General features: G+C 36.7%; 1 protein-coding gene across 2 annotated transcripts in view; it reads left to right on the forward strand.

Annotated features, from left to right (window-relative positions):
• Positions 1-18,005, forward strand: part of PPP4R3A (protein phosphatase 4 regulatory subunit 3A) — a 46,378-nt gene that overhangs the window by 18,888 nt on the left and 9,485 nt on the right. Inside the window, exons 4-10 of one of the 2 annotated variants that reach the window (XM_012773927.3) lie at positions 3,664-4,281; positions 10,599-10,676; positions 10,757-10,873; positions 11,644-11,799; positions 14,911-15,042; positions 15,146-15,248; positions 17,130-17,288. In XM_012773927.3, coding sequence (XP_012629381.1) covers positions 3,664-4,281; positions 10,599-10,676; positions 10,757-10,873; positions 11,644-11,799; positions 14,911-15,042; positions 15,146-15,248; positions 17,130-17,288 — 1,363 coding nt within the window. The remainder of the gene's footprint in view (positions 1-3,663; positions 4,282-10,598; positions 10,677-10,756; positions 10,874-11,643; positions 11,800-14,910; positions 15,043-15,145; positions 15,249-17,129; positions 17,289-18,005) is intronic. The other variant, XM_012773928.2, reaches the window with a different exon arrangement.

Consider the following 18,005-nt stretch of genomic DNA (forward strand, 5'->3'; position numbering starts at 1 on the left):
CCTACCCTTGGCACTAGTCTATATGGCTGTATGGCTCTTGACTATCCAACCTTACCTTGCCTCTGAGATGGAATGTTCTTTATTTATTCTGGAGTTTCTGTAGTGACTCTGGTACCTTATTCTAGTGACATAATCTCCACTCTTGTTAAGGTGCATTTTTTTATGTGCTCTAGTGGCTAAAGCTATGGGATCTTGTTGTGGACTCAATTTAGGCCAATTTTTTCAAAGGAAGATTTCTCCATCTCCACATTTATTTTAGCTGAAGAATGATCTGCTGACTTCTTGATCTTTTTCTTTTCTTTTCGAGACAGAGTCTCACTTTGTTGCGCGGTCTAGAGTGCCATGGCATCAGCCTAGCTCACAGCAACCTCAAAATCCTGGGCTCAAGCAACCCTACTGCCTCAGCCTCCCAAGTAGCTGGGACTACAGACATACACCACCATGCCTGGCTAATTTTTTCTATATATATTTTTAGTTGGCCAATTAATTTGTTTCTATTTTTAGTAGAGCCAGGGTCTCAGTCTGGCTCAGGCTGGTTTCGAACTCCTGACCTTGAGCAATCTGCCTGCCTCTGCCTCCCAGAGTGCTTAGGATTACAGGTGTAAGCCACCACGCCTGACTTGATTTCTTAATTCATTGGTTCTTAAAATGTGGTCCTCAAACCAGCAGCATGAGCATGACCTGGGAACTGATAGAAATGCAAATTCTGAGACACCCCCATCCCCACTCTAGACCTACTGGATTAGAAACTCTGAGTAGGGTCTAGTAATTATGTTTTAACAAGCTCTTTAGGTCAAACTTTCTGTAAAGGGCAAGATAGTAAACAATTAAGGTGTTTTGGGCCATACAGTCCCAGCTATTCAACTCTGCTGTTCTACCATGTTTTCCCGAAAATAAGACCTACCCATAAAATAAGCCCTAGCAGGATTTCTAAGCATTTGCACAATATAAGCCCTACCCCGAAAATAAGACCTAGTGATAAGTGGCTACACGGCGTATCTGCACAACCCATGCATTTTGTCTCAGAGCGGTAAAGAAGATGAGCAGCCCTTCTCATCTGCCCCATCATGACAGCTACTATCCCAGAGGTGACTGGAAAGGTGCAGGCAGCCCCACCAACAAGGTCAGTTCCCCCTGTCAGGTCCCGGCCATCCTGTGTGTGCTGCAAGCTGAGGCTTTGAGGGGAAAATGACACATCCCCTGAAAATAAGCCCGAGGGTTCTTCTTGAGGAAAAATAAATATAAGATCCTGTCTTATTTTGGGGGAAACACAGTAGTTTGAAAGTAGCCATAGACAACACATAAATCAATGGGTGTGGCTGTCTTCTAGTAAAACTTATTAACAAAGACAGGTGTGGGGGCCAAATTTGGCTATTGTTTGTCAGCCTCTGCTTTTGATGATGCATGCTAAAGCCTTAATAGAAGCTACAGTGTCCTTGAGGAAACAGTTTTCCTTAACTTACAGAATTTATTTCTGTCATGTATTCTGCTGGGCTGTTTTTTTCATAAAACGAACCTGCCTGTTAAGCTGTTCCTTTCCTTCTCTTAAAACATGAAAAACTTAACAATTATATCTGAATGCCATCTTTCTTTTTACTTTTTCTTTGCTTTCTGTCCTACAGTTTTTTTAGTATATTTGTGGAGTTCTCCCCCAGAAGGAGAGATGACATTAATATATTCAGGCTATGCTAAAGGCATCCCATTATTCAGACAAATCTTGTTCTTCATCTTTCTGAGTTGAACCGTCTCACCCTGAGTATAGTCTTCTCTTAGGCCAGTGTTAAACTCAAACCTGGACTCATTCTGTATCTGTTATGCCCATCTCTCCTTTAATATTGTCTGATCTTTACTTTTCTTTGCTCTTTAATGCCATACATTTTTCAGTCATCTTCCCTTGAGGCATGGGTAATAGTGCTTATATGCTTTCTCTTACCTAGGAATCACTGGCTGTTTTTATGTTGTTCTTTCCTAGTATTTGCCTTCAACTTTTATGTAGCTTATATTAATATTTGAGGGGTCATTTCTCAATCACTGTTTTTGTGGTTCTGTCTATATTTCTTGATTCCATTCCAGGGAGGTCATTACATTTTGATCTCTGAGATCTTTTATGTCTGTGTCCTCTTTCTTGAGTCCTCTTTACCTTTTTCTGATCTAGAAATATCTAAAAGTCTCCCCTATTTTTCTAGTATCCTCCTTGATAGCAGTTATTATGTCTGAATTTAAGAAGATGGCATTCCCATTACAATAAGGCTCTCTCTTCCCTTTTCTTTTGGTTTACTAATCAAAATCTTACCATTTTTTCTGTAGGTAAAATCATAACTTGGATATTAGGAACTTAAAGCTATAAGGAGAACATATATAATTAACAAATAAATCTAGAGCCAATTTGAGACCATGCCAAGTACAAGCTGTGAATGTGCCTTGCCTCCTTTTAGTAGTGCTGTGTAAATACACCGTGCAGCATATTTCAAGACAAATATTCCAGGCTATCTTCCCTTTTAGTATCCATCAACAGTATCTCTTAATTATGATAAGCAGTTGAAGCTTCTTGGCTATTTCATAAAAGGCCTAATTTTTCATTGTCCTGAATTCTAGGGCCAAGATAGCGACACTTGTTTCACTTCAAAATCTATCCTGACCTTTTGGTTTTTTGTTTCTTTAAATGTTTACTTTTATAATTAGAGCCCTTATAGTGACAGAGAGTTGGGCCTTATGATAGATTTTAGGGGATTATGAATACTATAGGTTTGAGTGTACAGAAAGGAAGGGTTTTCCATGGTTTGGTTTCTTAAGTTTCAGAAAATATTCCTGGGGCATAGCTCTACTACATGTAGATTGCAGTTTATCTATGGCTTCATTTTTGTGTAGGTGCACTTGTAATCTACTTAGTTTTTTTTTTTTTTTGTTGTTTTGTTTTTTGTTAAAGCATGAAGACTTGTTCTATACTTAGTTTTTCTAAATCATATTTTTGGGCTACCATCCAGCATTTATAGCAAATTGGTCCAAAGCTGGTCTGTTCATGCTCTTTGGCTGCTGGTCTCTTTCTTTTTTTGTTGTTGTTTTTTAATTTTTTTATCCTATTGATTTTATTCTTTTGTTTTTTTTAGTCCCTTTTCTTCTCTACTTTTTACCTTGATCAATAGCCCCTGGTCTCTAGAATCAATTGACATTAAATATTTTCATTATTGCTTATAATAATATATATTTTCTATGATCACAGCATTAGGATATTTGATATTTATTTGAACCTTTCTTAAAGTTAAATATTGAAGAACTGGTGGTGGCTGTCCTATAGCACCGTCCGTCCTAAGACTATTTCTGCACAGTCCTAAGACTGCTTCTGTGTTGGAAGTCTGCAGGGGACTCTTTCATCACAGTGTCATTTCAGCCTGTCCTAGAAAGTTGCTTTTGCCAGCAAACCTTGTACATTATGAGGAAGCTCATTCCATCTTTGAACTTTGAACTAATTTCCTTAAAATTGGAAGCATTCTGTTATTTGGAGAAAAACAGCTTTAAAAAGTAGACAATTTTTGTCAAGTTTGAAAAAAGACTAACTTGGAAATTATCATTATGCTTTTCTTATAATATTTTGTATTCATCTTAGAATATCATTTAGGTTTGCTGATTTACATTTTGTCAGCTATTATAAATTATTCTTCATAGGTTCAAGGGAAGGACCCTTCAGTGGACATCACTCAGGATCTTGTGGATGAATCTGAAGAGGAACGCTTTGATGATATGTCATCACCAGGTTTAGAATTGCCATCTTGTGAATTAAGTCGCCTTGAGGAAATTGCAGAACTTGTGGCATCATCTTTACCTTCTCCCCTTCGTCGTGAAAAACTTGCACTGGCACTGGAAAATGAGGGTTATATTAAAAAGCTCTTAGAGCTTTTTCATGTATGTGAGGATTTGGAAAATATTGAAGGACTGCACCACTTGTATGAAATTATCAAAGGCATCTTCCTGTTGAATCGAACTGCTCTTTTTGAAGTTATGTTCTCTGAGGAATGTATAATGGACGTCATTGGATGTTTAGAATATGATCCTGCTTTATCTCAACCACGAAAACACAGGGAATTTCTAACAAAAACAGCCAAGTTTAAAGAAGTGATTCCCATATCAGATCCTGAGCTGAAACAAAAAATTCATCAAACATACAGAGTTCAGTATATACAAGATATGGTTCTACCTACTCCTTCAGTCTTTGAAGAAAACATGTTATCAACACTTCACTCCTTTATCTTTTTCAATAAGGTAGAAATTGTTGGTATGCTACAGGTGAGTTAGATCATTCGTTTTTTTCCTACTTCAAAAGGTACCCTACTTGATTGATACCATTTAAACTGTCAGTTGCCTTCAGCAAAAATAATTTTCTCTTCTTTGTAAAGACCTAAATTGGGTTTTAATTGTTAAAGTTAGCCGGGCACGGTGGCTCACACCTGTAATCCTTGCACTCTGGGAGGCCAAGGCAGGTGAATCATTTGAGTTCAGGAGTTCGAGACCAGCCTGAACAAGGGTGAGATCCTGTCTCTACAAAAAAAAAATAGAAGTTATTTGGACAGCTAAAAATATACAGAAAAAATTAGCCGGGCATGATGGCGCATGCCTGTAGTCCCAGCTACTCAGGAGGCTGAGGTGGAAGGATTGCTGGAGCCCAGGAGTTTGAGGTTGCTGTGAGCTAGGCTGACGCCATGGCAATCTAGCCCAGGCAACAAAGTGAGACTCTGTCTCAAAAAAAAAATTTTTTTTTGTTAAAGTATAAAATTCAGTATTTTGGTTATACTATAAGAGATTATAATATACAGTAAATACTATGAGACCAAAAGGTTGTTGTGTTTGGGATAGGCAGGTTGAGTGTATTAAAGAAATTAGCTTGAAGATATTACAAGGGGGTGATTTTAATGAAATGATTGAATATTGAATTTTAGGGTTATTAATTTATGAATTATGCATACAATAGAACAGATTGGAAAAGGAAGTAGAAATGGATGCCAAGAGAAATGTCTATATTTAATGTGTTCTGGTACCAATTTCTCTTAAATATAGAATATAAATTCTATAGAATTTATAAAAATCCCAGGTAATGGCATAGTAAAAGCCCATTTTTAAGGTCAAGGGAATATAGCAGAGGAGGCAAATGCACATATCCCTACGAAAAGGCACGTTTTTGTAATGGGTGAGAATGTAGGGGAGTTAAACAAAGTGAGGTTAAGTTTCAGCTCCACCTGTCATTGAATAGCTTTCCCTCGCTGTGTGACTTGGGCAGCCTTCCTATTCTTAAAGTTTCAGTTTCCCTATACAAGGGGTGGTGATATTACTGCCTACCCTGTAAAGTTGTCTGAAGATTAAGTGAAAACATGCATGTAAAGTGTTTAACAATAATGCAGGACTCGTGAGCATTTTTTTAAAAATCTACTTATCATTGCTTAATAAAAATTGTTTTATTAATAGTATGCTCAGTCTCTCGGGTCTGTATTTTAGGATTCTTGCATCACAGTCAACCAGAGTGCAATATCCTGGGTTCTGCACCAGATAAAGACTCTGAGTCTCTCAGAGCTGGCCAATAATGTGCATTTGTTGCTACACTCCTACTAAAGTTAGAGAACTTCTTACTCTGTCATCCCACAGTGTGTGAATTAATCTATTCCAGCTGAAACAGAAGTTTACATAGTGCAGAGAAGGATTTGTTATTTGCATACCCCCATGCTTTTTTTGTTTCTTTGATATCCCCCCATGCTTTTTTTGTTTCTTTGATGCCCATAATACTTTAAGAATAACAGATAACCGGGATAATAACAGATAACTTGGAAGATATTATAAGACTTTACCTCAGGTATATAAGTAAAATACTTATTTGAAACCGGTATTTGTTAAATATAGAAAGAAGGCCAATAAATGTCAGTAAGTACTGCTTGGTAGCGTGTGTTACAAATAAATCAGTATGTTTAATCTTCATTCCTGTTCCTTTTTAGAAAGTGTATTTCCAGTGTCCTTGCCTTTGTCACCTTTTAAATTAAATTTAAGCAGAAACATCAATTTTACCTGTAACTACTTTCTTAGAGCTAATAATAATTTTGGAATGTATTGACTAATTTGACATGTTTTCCATTCATTTAAGATGGATATGTAAATAAATAGGCAAAACAGTCTGGTAAGTACAATAATAATCCTCTATATAGTATATTGTGATTGATTATGGAGGAAGTCATAAGGTTCTGGTACTAATTTCTATTCTTTGATAAGGAGCTAGTTTTTGCTAACTAGTAGCCTTTGTTCTGTTCCAATTTTGATTCCTGGTTTCCTTGTACAGTCCGAAGTTTTATCCTTTTCTTTAGCTCCATATGGTTCTATTTTTGTTACATAGAGATTTGTCACTTGTATGTTTTCTTGGTCCTCATACGTGTAAAATGCCAGCTTTACTCATTAAGTATGAATGATTTCAAGTTGTTAAATCTTTGCTTCCCGACAGTATGCTCTGTAAAATGCTGGCTGCCAATGCTATAGTTATGTCTGTTTCTCCTGATGCTGAGCACTTCTATCTAAGGTGCTGCTGTGAAGGCAGGAGCATTTTACAGATGCCTTGGCAAGGAGTGATTGAGGTACAGTTTAAAGCAGGTTCCTGCCCATCTTGTAGATGGACACATACACACAATATCTCAACATCCCCTTACTATTGACTGCTTCCTCTGTAATACCATTAAACATTCTTAGTCTCTCTACTTCTGTACCCCCAACTGCAGCCATTCAGAGAATCTCTTTTTTAACCATTTGAATTCTAGTTGGTGGAATATATTCTATCTGGGATGTATCATGAAATTAGATGTCATTTGGTAACAAACATATGGTCAAAATCATATGTAATGAGAATAACAATGTTATTCTTACAATATATGTAAGAAAAAATAAAGGTGGAAATAACTAAACTAATTTAGTATCACACGGAAAATGTTTCCTGGGTACCCATAATAGTGTTTGTGGATTTTATAATCTAGGGGGAGGTTGCATACACACTTGTGCATACGAGGGTGTGTTTATGAGTGTATGTACTTCATCTTAGGCATGTTTAGGGCTGGAGTAGTGCTGAATCTACTTCTAGCTCAGGTATTATGTAATTATTGTAAAACAAAATCTTGATGAAAAAATAGTGCTGAGAAAAATGAAACAGGCAATAAGGAAGGTTCTGCTACCTGCAGATTGATTTGGCTTGAATACATTTTTTATCTGAATCTCAATTATAAAATGAGATAAGATAAAGTAACATCTGAAGTTCTTTTCAATTGCTGTACTTCTCTGATTGACTTACCTAGATAAATATACTATGAGGGTATCCTTTGAATCCTTTTAAAAATAATTTAATGTATATTAAACTATTGTGTATGTATACATGAATATCTTCAAATAAAAGATTTTTTACAATTTCTTTCTTTATTTCAATAGATTTAAGGGGTACAAGTTGAATTCTGTTACATGTATATGTTATGTAGTGGTGGAGTCTGGGCTTTTGGTGTAGCCATCACCTGAATAGTGCACATTGTACCCCATAGGTAATTTTTCATCCCGCACCCCTCTTATCCTCCTCCACTTATGAATCTCCACTGTCCATTATACCATTCTGTATGCCCTTGTGTAGCCATAATTTAGTTCCCACTTATAAGTGAGAACATGCAGCATTTGTTTTTCTGTTCCTGAGTTACGTCAATTAGGATAATGGCCTCTATTTCAATCCAGTTTGTGCAAGACATTATTTAATTCTCTCTTACTGCTGAGCAATACTCCATGATGTATATATGACACATTTTTTAATCCACTTGTGTTTGATGGACACTTAGGTTGATTCCATATCTTTGCAATTCTGAATAATGCTGTGGTAAACATGAGTAGGTATCTTTTTGATATGATTGATTTTCCTCTGGGTACATACCCAGTAGTGGGATTGTAGGATCTTAGAATCATACTGAGCTCTGTAGAGGTTGTACTAATTTACATTCCCACAAACAGTGTAAATGTTTCCTTTTCATAGCATGGATGTGTCAACATCTATTGTTTTTTGACTTTTTAATAATGGCCATTCTAATTGGAGTAAGATGGTATCTCAATGTGATTTTAATTTGCATTTCCCTGATGATTAGTGATGCTGAGTATATTTTCCTATGTTTGGCCATTTGAATATCTTTTGAAAAATGTTCATGCCATTTGTCCACTTTTTAAGGAGGTTTGACTTTTTTCTTGCTTAGTCATTTGAGTTCCTTGTATGTAGATTCTGAATATTAGTCCTTTGTTAGACACAGTTTGGGGATATTTTTCCCATTCTGTAGGTTGTCTATTTACTGTTTTATTTCTTTGCTGTGCACAAGCTTTTTAGTTTAAGTCCCATTTGTCTATTTTTTTTTTTTTTTTTTTTTGAGACAGAGTCTCACTCTGTTGCCCAGGCTAGAGTGCTGTGGCATTAGCCTAGCTCACAGCGACCTCAAACTCCTGGGCTCAGGCAATTCTTCTGCCTCAGCCTCCCGTGTAGCTGGGACTACAGGCATGCACCACCATGCCCGGCTAATTTTTCTATATATTTTTAGTTGGCCAATTAATTTCTTTCTATTTTTAGTAGAGATGGGGGTCTTACTCTTGCTCAGGCTGGTTTTGAACTCCTGACCTTGAGCAGTCCGCCCGCCTCAGCCTCCCAGAGAGCTAGGATCACAGGCGTGAGCCACCGTGCCGGGCCATCATTTGTCTATTTTTGTTTTTATTGAATTTGCTTTTGAGGTCTAAGTCATAAATTCTTTGCCTAGGCCAACGCCCAGAACAGTTTTTCCTAGGTTTTCTTGTAGGATTTTTGTTTCAGGTCTTAACATTTAAGACTGTAATCCATCTTGAGTTAGTTTTTGTATAAGGTGAGAGATAGGGACCCAGTTTTATTCTGCATGTGGCTATCCAAGTTTCCCAGCACCATTTATTGAAAAAAGTGTCCTTTCCCCAGTGTATTTCCTTGTTTGTCAAAGTTCAGTTGGCTATAATAAATATATGGCTTTATTTCTGGTTCTCTGTTCTGTTCCATTGATCTATATGTATATTTTTATACTAGTACTATGCTGTTTGGGTTACTCTATCCTTGGTAGTATAATTTGAAGTCAGACAGTGTGATGCCACCAGTTTTGTTCCTTTTATTTAGGATTGCTGTAGTTATTTGGGCTCTTTTGATTACATATGAATTTTAGAATTGTTTTTTCTAATCCAGTGAAAATGATACTGATATTCTGATAGGAATTGCATTGAATCTGTAGATTGCTTTGGGCAGTATGGTCATTTTAACAATATTGATTCTTCCGATCCTTGAGCATGGGATAATTTTTCACTTGTTTATGTCATCTGTGATTTCTTTCATAAGTGACTTATAGTTCTCCTTATAGAGATCTTTCACTTCCTTGGTTAAATTCACTCATAAAGTTTTTTGTTTGTTTTGCAGTTATTGTAAATGGGATTGAGTTCTTGCTTTGGTTCTCAGCTTGGTTGGTGCTGGTGTGTAGAAATGCTGTTTATTTTTGTGTATTGATTTTATAACCTGAGACTGCTGAATTCGTTTATCAAATCTAGAAGTCTGTTAGAGGAGTCAGAAGGTATTTTTTAAACTTATGGTTAGCTGAGCACAACTGCTTATGCCTGTAATCCTAAGCACTTTGGGAGGGTGAAGTGGGAGGATCACTTGAGACCAGCTGAGCAATGTAGCGAAACCCTGTCTTTACAAAAAATTTTTAAAATTAGCTAGGCGCGATGGTGTGCACCTGTAGTCTTAGCTATTTGGGAGGCTGAGCCAAGAGGATTGCTTGAGTCCAGGAGGTAAAGGTTGCAGTGACCTATGATTGTGCCACTGCACTCTAGCCCTGTTTCCAAAAAAGTTAAGGTTATAAAACCCTATAAAAATGAGAGGTCAGGAAACTGTGGCCTTTGCCAATTTTTGTAAATAAAGTTTTATTGGACCACAGCCATTCTTACTCATTTACATACTGTCTTTGACTGCTTACATACTGTAAGAATAGAGTTTAATAGTTGTAGAAGAGACCGTATGGGCCCACAAAGCCTAAAATGTTTACTGACTGGCCTTTAAATAGGTCTAGGTATGGTGGCTCACACCTGTAATCCCAGCACTTTGGGAGTCCAGGGCAGGATTGCTTGAGGCCAGGAGTTGGAGACTAGCCTGGGCAACATAGTGAGGTTACCACTACCATCTCTACAACAAAATGGAAAAAAAAACAACAACAACAACCATGTGTGGTAGTGCATGCCTGTAGTCCTAGCTATGTGAGTGGGTGAGACAGGAGGCTTGCTTAAGCCCACGGGTTAGAGATTACAGTGAGCTATGATCATGCCACTGCACTCTAGCATGAGCAACAGAGCAACCCTGTCTCAAAAATAATTTTTTTAAAGGCTTAGGAGATACAGGCTTGCTAAAATTTTTATTAATAGTTTGGTTTTTCCTTCTCTTCTAAATAACATCATTGCCAGTACCATCTTTCCCTTTTCCAGTTATTTATATTATAGCATCATGAAATGATATTTGAATATATGCTTACCATTAACATAATGAAAACTTCTTTATTTCATAGGAAGATGAAAAATTTCTGACAGATTTGTTTGCACAACTAACAGATGAAGCAACAGATGAAGAAAAAAGACAGGAATTGGTAAGAAATTAGATGTAAGGAAAGGCATGAAAATAAAATGACAAACTTTATATTTTACTTATCCTTTTTCGTAATTTCAGGTTAACTTTTTAAAAGAATTCTGTGCGTTTTCCCAAACGCTACAACCTCAAAACAGAGATGCTTTTTTCAAGACCTTGTCAAACATGGGCATATTACCAGCTTTAGAAGTCATCCTTGTAAGTTTGTTTCTCCTCATTTTTAATTACTGTTTTTTAAACCACAAAAATTATATTTTTATATAATATGCACATAGTAGATTATAACCAATATTTAATATTATCTATGTATTACATTAAGTTAAAGAAGCTGCAAAATTCCAGTATTAGTTTTCACAAAGTATTAAAAGAATATTCAGTCACAGGAATTCTCTGTATTTTTAATAATTCATAACTTTGCAGCATTATTAGATGAAGTGTTAAAGTAGAAAGGCCGCTGGGTGCAGTGGCTCACGCCTGTAATCCCAGCACTTTGAGTGGCCAAAGTGGGAGGATCATTTGAGGCAAGGAGTTAGAGACCAGCAACATAGCAAGACCCTGTCTCTACACAAAATAAAAAACTTTCTCTACAAAAAAATTTTAAAAGTATTAGCCGGGCATGGTGGTGTATGCTGGTAGTCCCAGCAACTCAGGAAGCTGAAGGAGCAGGATCACTTGGGCCTAGGAGTTGGAGGATGCAGTTAGCTATGATCGCGCCACAACTGTACTGCAGCCTGCACAATGGAGCAAGGCCCAGTCTCAAAAAAAAATTTTTTTAAGGCAAACCAGGAATAAATGATTTATAAAGTATAATTTTATCCATTGAATAAGAGTTTTACATGCAGTAGAATTTCTTTGACCTTTCTTTTGTATTGCAATGTTTTCTTATAATTTGGTTTGGATATTTACATAGCTATAAGTTCCATATTTTTATAAGTATAGCAGAAATAAGTGTTTTTTTTAATCTACAGGGCATGGATGATACACAGGTGCGAAGTGCTGCTACTGATATATTCTCATACTTGGTTGAATATAATCCATCCATGGTGCGAGAGTTTGTCATGCAGGAGGCACAACAGAATGATGATGTAAGTAAGAAGTTAACAGAGCAAAAAATAACCAGCAAGGTAAATATTATTTGCACTAATAGTAAGTATTTATACATAGGAAGCTATAACTGTTTTTATTATTTATTTTTAAGATTTAAATTGTGGCTATTTGGGGAAAATGTACCTATAATATCAAATGGCTTATTCTTCCCCTCAGTTGGTTCCTGTCTCTGTTTATAAATTTATTGTCTTACAGCAATTATTTGTTAATGGTCAATTTAAATTTCCTCTAAAAATTTTTGACATCAAGTTTCTTATTCTGAAGCTAATTTGTTGCGTTGTCTTACTTAAATTATTTAGTCAGTTGTTCTTCTATATATGCAGTTATGAGTAATTTCCCTAAGAAAGCATTGACTCTACTAGGAGTACATTCTTAAAATCATCAAAAATGAAGAAATGAAACATAGTGCCTTGAAAAGTATTTAGGGTGCTATTTCTTTACTCCCTGACCATGGAGAACAGACCATTGTCTTGTTTACACATGGACTCTCACACTCTAGTGTCTATGAGAAATTATAATAAATTTATCAGCCCTAAAGTAATTGAGAAAATATATGCTGGTAAATGTGAAGGGTACTTACAGGTCATATGTGGAAACCCTAATGTGTGTGCCCTTCTGCTTTATCTTTAGGTAATTGAATGATTCTGATTTTTCATGCTTTCCCTATGAAATTTTGGAAGTAACTTTTTACTTAAGAAAAGACTAAGATATTTTGCCCTCAACTCCTTAAGGGAGAAAGGGAAAAAAGAAATCCCCTTAGAAAAAATCTATGTGGAATTCCAGCCTGTGGTATTTTTACAAAATGAGAAAATAGACTTTGTTACTTTTTGAAAAGTTCCTAATTAATGTGTTCTGGTGTCAAAATGAAGTAGAATATTTAAGTTTTTCTTTTTAAATTATAGTGCCAGGGTAGGTGCAGAAAAGTACCAGTTTGACCTATGGAATGTTATGTCATGTTTTTCCTTTATAAAATCACCCTGTCTTGAAAAGAAAAATACCTGTATTATTGAAAATAAAGCCTATTCTTGTTGGCTTTGATAATCTACTAGTTGAACATACATTGATATACCTCAAAATACTTTATTCACATGTAGTAGGGCTCTTGATTCCCACTCTGGATCATCTCTATACACCATCTGCATTTTCTCTGTCCTTCTCCATCATACCATTGCATATGTTAGATTATTAAGTATGAAATGTCCGATTTTTTTTGACAGTTGATATCGCTGACATTTCACTTTGACACCTTTTATTTTTATTGTGAAGGTACATCCTCATTCTTTCAAATGCATGGTTTGGCTTGTGATTATCTTTCAAATTTTTTTAGAGCAGTTTTTGTGAAACCATGGATAAATTAAAAATTTATGTTATTTTCAAATATTAGTTCTGTTGTGGAACCAGTGCTGCACAGACAGCTTGACATATCAACAAAGTGGGAAGGATGTGGCTAATAAATGCACAGTACATTGATGGTTTGAGAAGTTCTATTCTAGTGATTTTAATCTTGAAAATGAGCCATGTGGGTGACCTGAGACCAAGGTGGGTAATGATGAGCTGGAAGCTGTCGTGGAAGCGAATCCATCTCAACCTACACTTGAATTAGCAGCAAGTTTGATGGTACTATTCCAACAATATTGAACCATTTGAAACAAATGGGCAAGGTAAAGAAGCTGGATAGATGGGTTCTGCATGAATTAAATGAACATCAAGAGAGAAATAGTCTCGAAGCTTGCTTTTCTTTGCTGTCATGACAAAAAGGTGAACCATTTTTACACGGTGTGTTATGTATGATGAAAAATGGATTCTTTTTGACAGTCACAAGTGTTCAGCACAATGTTTGGATAAAGATGAAGTGCTGAACATAGTCCAAAACCAAATATACATCAAAAAAAGTTAATGGTGTCTGTTTGGTGGTCCAGTGCTGGGATTGTCCCCTACAGCTTCATGAAACCTGGTCAGTCGATGACAGTGGATGTCTGCTGCAACCAATTGGATGAAATGATGAGGATGCTTGTGATTAAGCGGCCGAGACTGGTCAGTAGAGACAGGCCCATCCTCTTGCAAGAGACCACTCTACCACATGTCACACGCATAATGCCACTCAAACTACAGAAGCTGGACTTGGAAACTCTCTGTCATCCACCATATTCACCAGACCGTGTACCAACTGACTACCACTTCTTCCAGGCTTTGGACCACTTCTTGGAAGGAAAAATATTCAATTCTCAAGCTATGGAAAATGCCTTTTGCAATTTCATTGCCACTTTCCAGGCTTCTTTGCTGCTGGCATAAACAAGTTATGTTAAGATGGCAAAACTGTGTCAGTAGTTTAGGCACAAACTTTGAGTAATTGTACGCCTCTTGTTTGAGATATAATTAAACTTTTGATTCAAAATCGGACATTTCATATTTAATGACCTAATATATAGACAAGAGCAGGGAATTTCTCACTGAGTCCCTCTGAATTTTTATTTATTTCTTGGGCCGGGAACACCAGTCATAATAGAGCCTCAGGAAAACCAGCAGTCTGTTTTCTTTGACATTTGTAATATATTTAGTCCATTTGTTGTTCTGTGTACTCTCTAAATACAGTAGTCTTACTTTTCCCAATTTCAGACATTCAGGTACTCACTTTTTCCTGAATTTATTGAGAAGAAACTGTATATCACTTGCACAAGTGAAGAACAAAGTTCATTTGCCGTAAATAGAATGAATCTGTAAAAATAAATGCAGTGAAAGTAGAACAATGTTATAATTTACTGTTAAAGCTATGAACCTAAAGCCCATTAGCTTTCTTCAAAAGGTAGATTACGATGTTATTAGAGATGTTGAAAGACTATTAGCACCAAACTGAAACTTTGTTTTTTTCTTTAAGTAAAGGAATTTAAAGATAATAGAAAAGAAATTTGTTGTCTTTTCAGTACTATTTAGTGTAATGTCCCTATACCACACTTGAGGAAAAGAAATACTGCCATATGGACCTATTAAAGAAGTGAGTTAATCACTTCATTTTGCTTGCAGTAAACAAGACAGAGCTATGTGTAATGCTGTAGTATATGTCTTAGTTTGTGCTTTTTCCATTCTTTCTCGTAATAAGTGGTCCTTATTATGTATATTTTTCTCACCAGGATATTTTGCTCATCAACCTCATTATAGAACATATGATTTGTGATACAGATCCTGAACTTGGAGGAGCAGTCCAACTTATGGGACTGCTTCGAACTTTAGTTGACCCAGAGAACATGTTAGCCACTGCCAACGTAAGCCATGGGTGTTTTTCCTCTTTTTTATAGCTAGTATATTGTTTATTGCTGGGAGGAACCAGTGCAGTTAAAGTTCATGGAGGTGTTTTTGATTCCTTAGAAAACAGAAAAGACTGAATTTCTGGGTTTCTTCTACAAGCACTGTATGCATGTTCTCACTGCTCCCTTACTAGCAAATACAACAGAAGACAAACCTAGCAAAGGTAAGATAATACAGGTTGGTAGTTAAGAGTTCTTTGTTCTTTAATTCTGAAACTCAAAGTTGGTGTTGAGTAACAGTCTTTATAGAATGTAGTCAGGGAGGCAGTGGCTGGGAGGGTTGGGGGTAGGGATGTGTCCTAAAAACAGGCTTTAAAAGTTTGAGCCATTAGATGTCTAATAATGTATTTTGAAAAGAGATGTTCATGGTAAAATTTCTTTAAAGGTGCTATAATCAGAGATAACAGAAACATATAAAAGAAGAAATAAGAGACAATTGTTGCTTCCAGAACTTTAAAACAATTTTTTTGTGAAACAATATTTGTGGACTGCATCTTCACAGGTGAAATAGAAGGAAGAAGTTAGGAAAAAATTCATTTTACGTTATTTGTACTTGAGATGTGTAGACGGACCTAAGCTTTTTGCTCAATAGTAAGCTATTTTATTTGCATTTAGGATGTGTTAGCATTATTTGTTAATTTTGGATTTTATTTCTTAGGGCTTTAGCTTATGTATTTGTATGTTTAATTTAGGAAGTAGTTTTAAGGTCTTCATTGGGAAATTTCTTACTGAAGCTTCAGGAATGAATACATTATTTTGCCATGTGCATTTTCAATGTACTATGTATTTAACTTATAGCATACCACTTACAGAAAATACATGTTAAATCTGACTTTTTTATGTGACTATAGATTCAGGCAGGTCTATAAAATGTGAATATTCATTTTTTCCTACCTACTTTATTCATATTGAGTAAAGCTTGAGGCTTCTTCCCAAACCTACATGTTTAATTCATTCAACGGTTATTGAAAATTCATTGTGTGGAAGGACTGTGTTATATAATCTATAGAAGCTAAATAGGGGGAATGAAAAAAATGGGCCTTTCACGGGTTGCTGCCTGGTGAGGAATAAAAATAAGGCAAGAATCATAATTCATTGTGGACTCATTATATTTAGCAAAGGAGGCACGAAGCTGGGCACGGTAGCTCACGCCTGTAATCCCAGTGCTTTGGGGAAGCGAAGGCAGGAGGATTGCTTAAGGCCTGGTTTTTGAGACCAGCCAGGGCAACATAGTGAGTGCCTTTCTACTGCAGACCCTGTCTCTATAAAAAGGGCAGAAAACACTCTGGAATCAAGAGAACCAGGAGAGAGTTATTATACCTAAGATGAGATAGTGTCTGGCAGAACCTCCTGTGTTACGTGTACATCTATTGGGGGGGACCTGTTGAAACACTTGATAGAGGGTTCTTGAACTGTGTAATAAAGCAGATCTTCTACATTTATATCTTAACTTTGCCTTACTAACTGTTCTGACTTGGGTCTAATTAGCTAATAGACTTGTAATATTGTGAAGCTAATTCCTCATAGGTTCGTTTAAGTTAAATAAGAGGCCTGATATGGTGGCTTATGCCTGTAATCCTAGCAGTGTGAAAGGCCACTCCTGGATCACATGGGGCTAGGAGTTCAAGACCAGCCCGGGCAACATAACGAAACCCTGGCTCTACACAAAAATAGAAAAATTAGCCAGGTGTGGTGGCCTGCACCTATGGTCCCAGCCACTCAGGAAGCTGAGGCAGGAGGATCACTTGAGCCCAGGAGTTGGGGTTGCAGTGAGCAGTGATGACACCACTGCACTCTAACCTAGGCAACAGAGTGAGACTCTGTCTCAATCAAAGTGTGTGTGTGTGTGTGTGTGTGTGTGTGTGTGTGTGTGTGTGTGTGTAGTAAAACACAGTTCCTGGCACATGGTAGGCATTCAATAAATGTTAATTTAAAGTATTTGGGTAAATAGAAGAAGGGATTTTACTTGATTAGAATTTGAGTTATTACATTTGGAAGGAAAAGAATATTAGACAGTAAATATAATCGTGTTTTGTTTCTTTTAGATGATTTTCAAACTGCCCAGCTATTGGCACTTGTATTGGAATTGTTAACATTTTGTGTAGAGCACCATACCTACCACATAAAGAACTACATTATTAATAAGGATATCCTCCGGAGAGTGCTAGTTCTTATGGCCTCAAAGCATGCTTTCTTGGCATTATGTAAGTGTTGCTTCTGATAAAATTACTTATTATCTTTATGTTATCATATTATTGGTATCTTTAGATCTTACTGCCTGAGAAGAAAAGATCACACTGATTACAGGTTAAGAGACCGAAGTTCTAAAACTAGGTCTGCCATGGATTATATACTTTTGCCACATTAAGTGGGTAATTTTTCTGACTCTTATCTTTATTAACATACAGCAAAGGGGCCAGAGTGTATCTACAGTGTTAAATTCCATTATTCAAACAGCAACTTTGGTCATTTTACTTCAGTTATTTTAAAGCAGGAGTGGCAAATTATAGCTATGGCCAAATCCAGCCCGTGGCCTATTTTTGTACAACCTGAAAATTGTTTTTAAAAGGTGGCTCTAAAAAGAGAAAAACAAGGCCGGGCGCGGTGGCTCACGCCTGTAATCCTAGCACTCTGGGAGGCCGAGGCGGGCGGATTGCTCGAGGTTGGGAGTTCGAAACCATCCTGAGCGAGACCCCGTCTCTACTAAAAATAGAAAGAAATTAATTGACCAACTAAAAATATATACACAAAAAACTAGCCGGGCATGGTGGCACATGCCTGTAGTCCCAGCTACTTGGGAGGCTGAGGCAGGAGGATCGTTTGAGCCCAGGAGTTTGAGGTTGCTGTGAGCTAGGCTGACGCCACGGCACTCACTCTAGCCTGGGCAACAAAAGTGAGACTCTGTCTCAAAAAAAAAAAAA

The sequence above is a fragment of the Microcebus murinus genome, chromosome 6 (assembly GCF_040939455.1).
Source record: "Microcebus murinus isolate Inina chromosome 6, M.murinus_Inina_mat1.0, whole genome shotgun sequence".
In the NCBI taxonomy this organism is placed as follows: Eukaryota; Metazoa; Chordata; class Mammalia; order Primates; family Cheirogaleidae; genus Microcebus; species Microcebus murinus.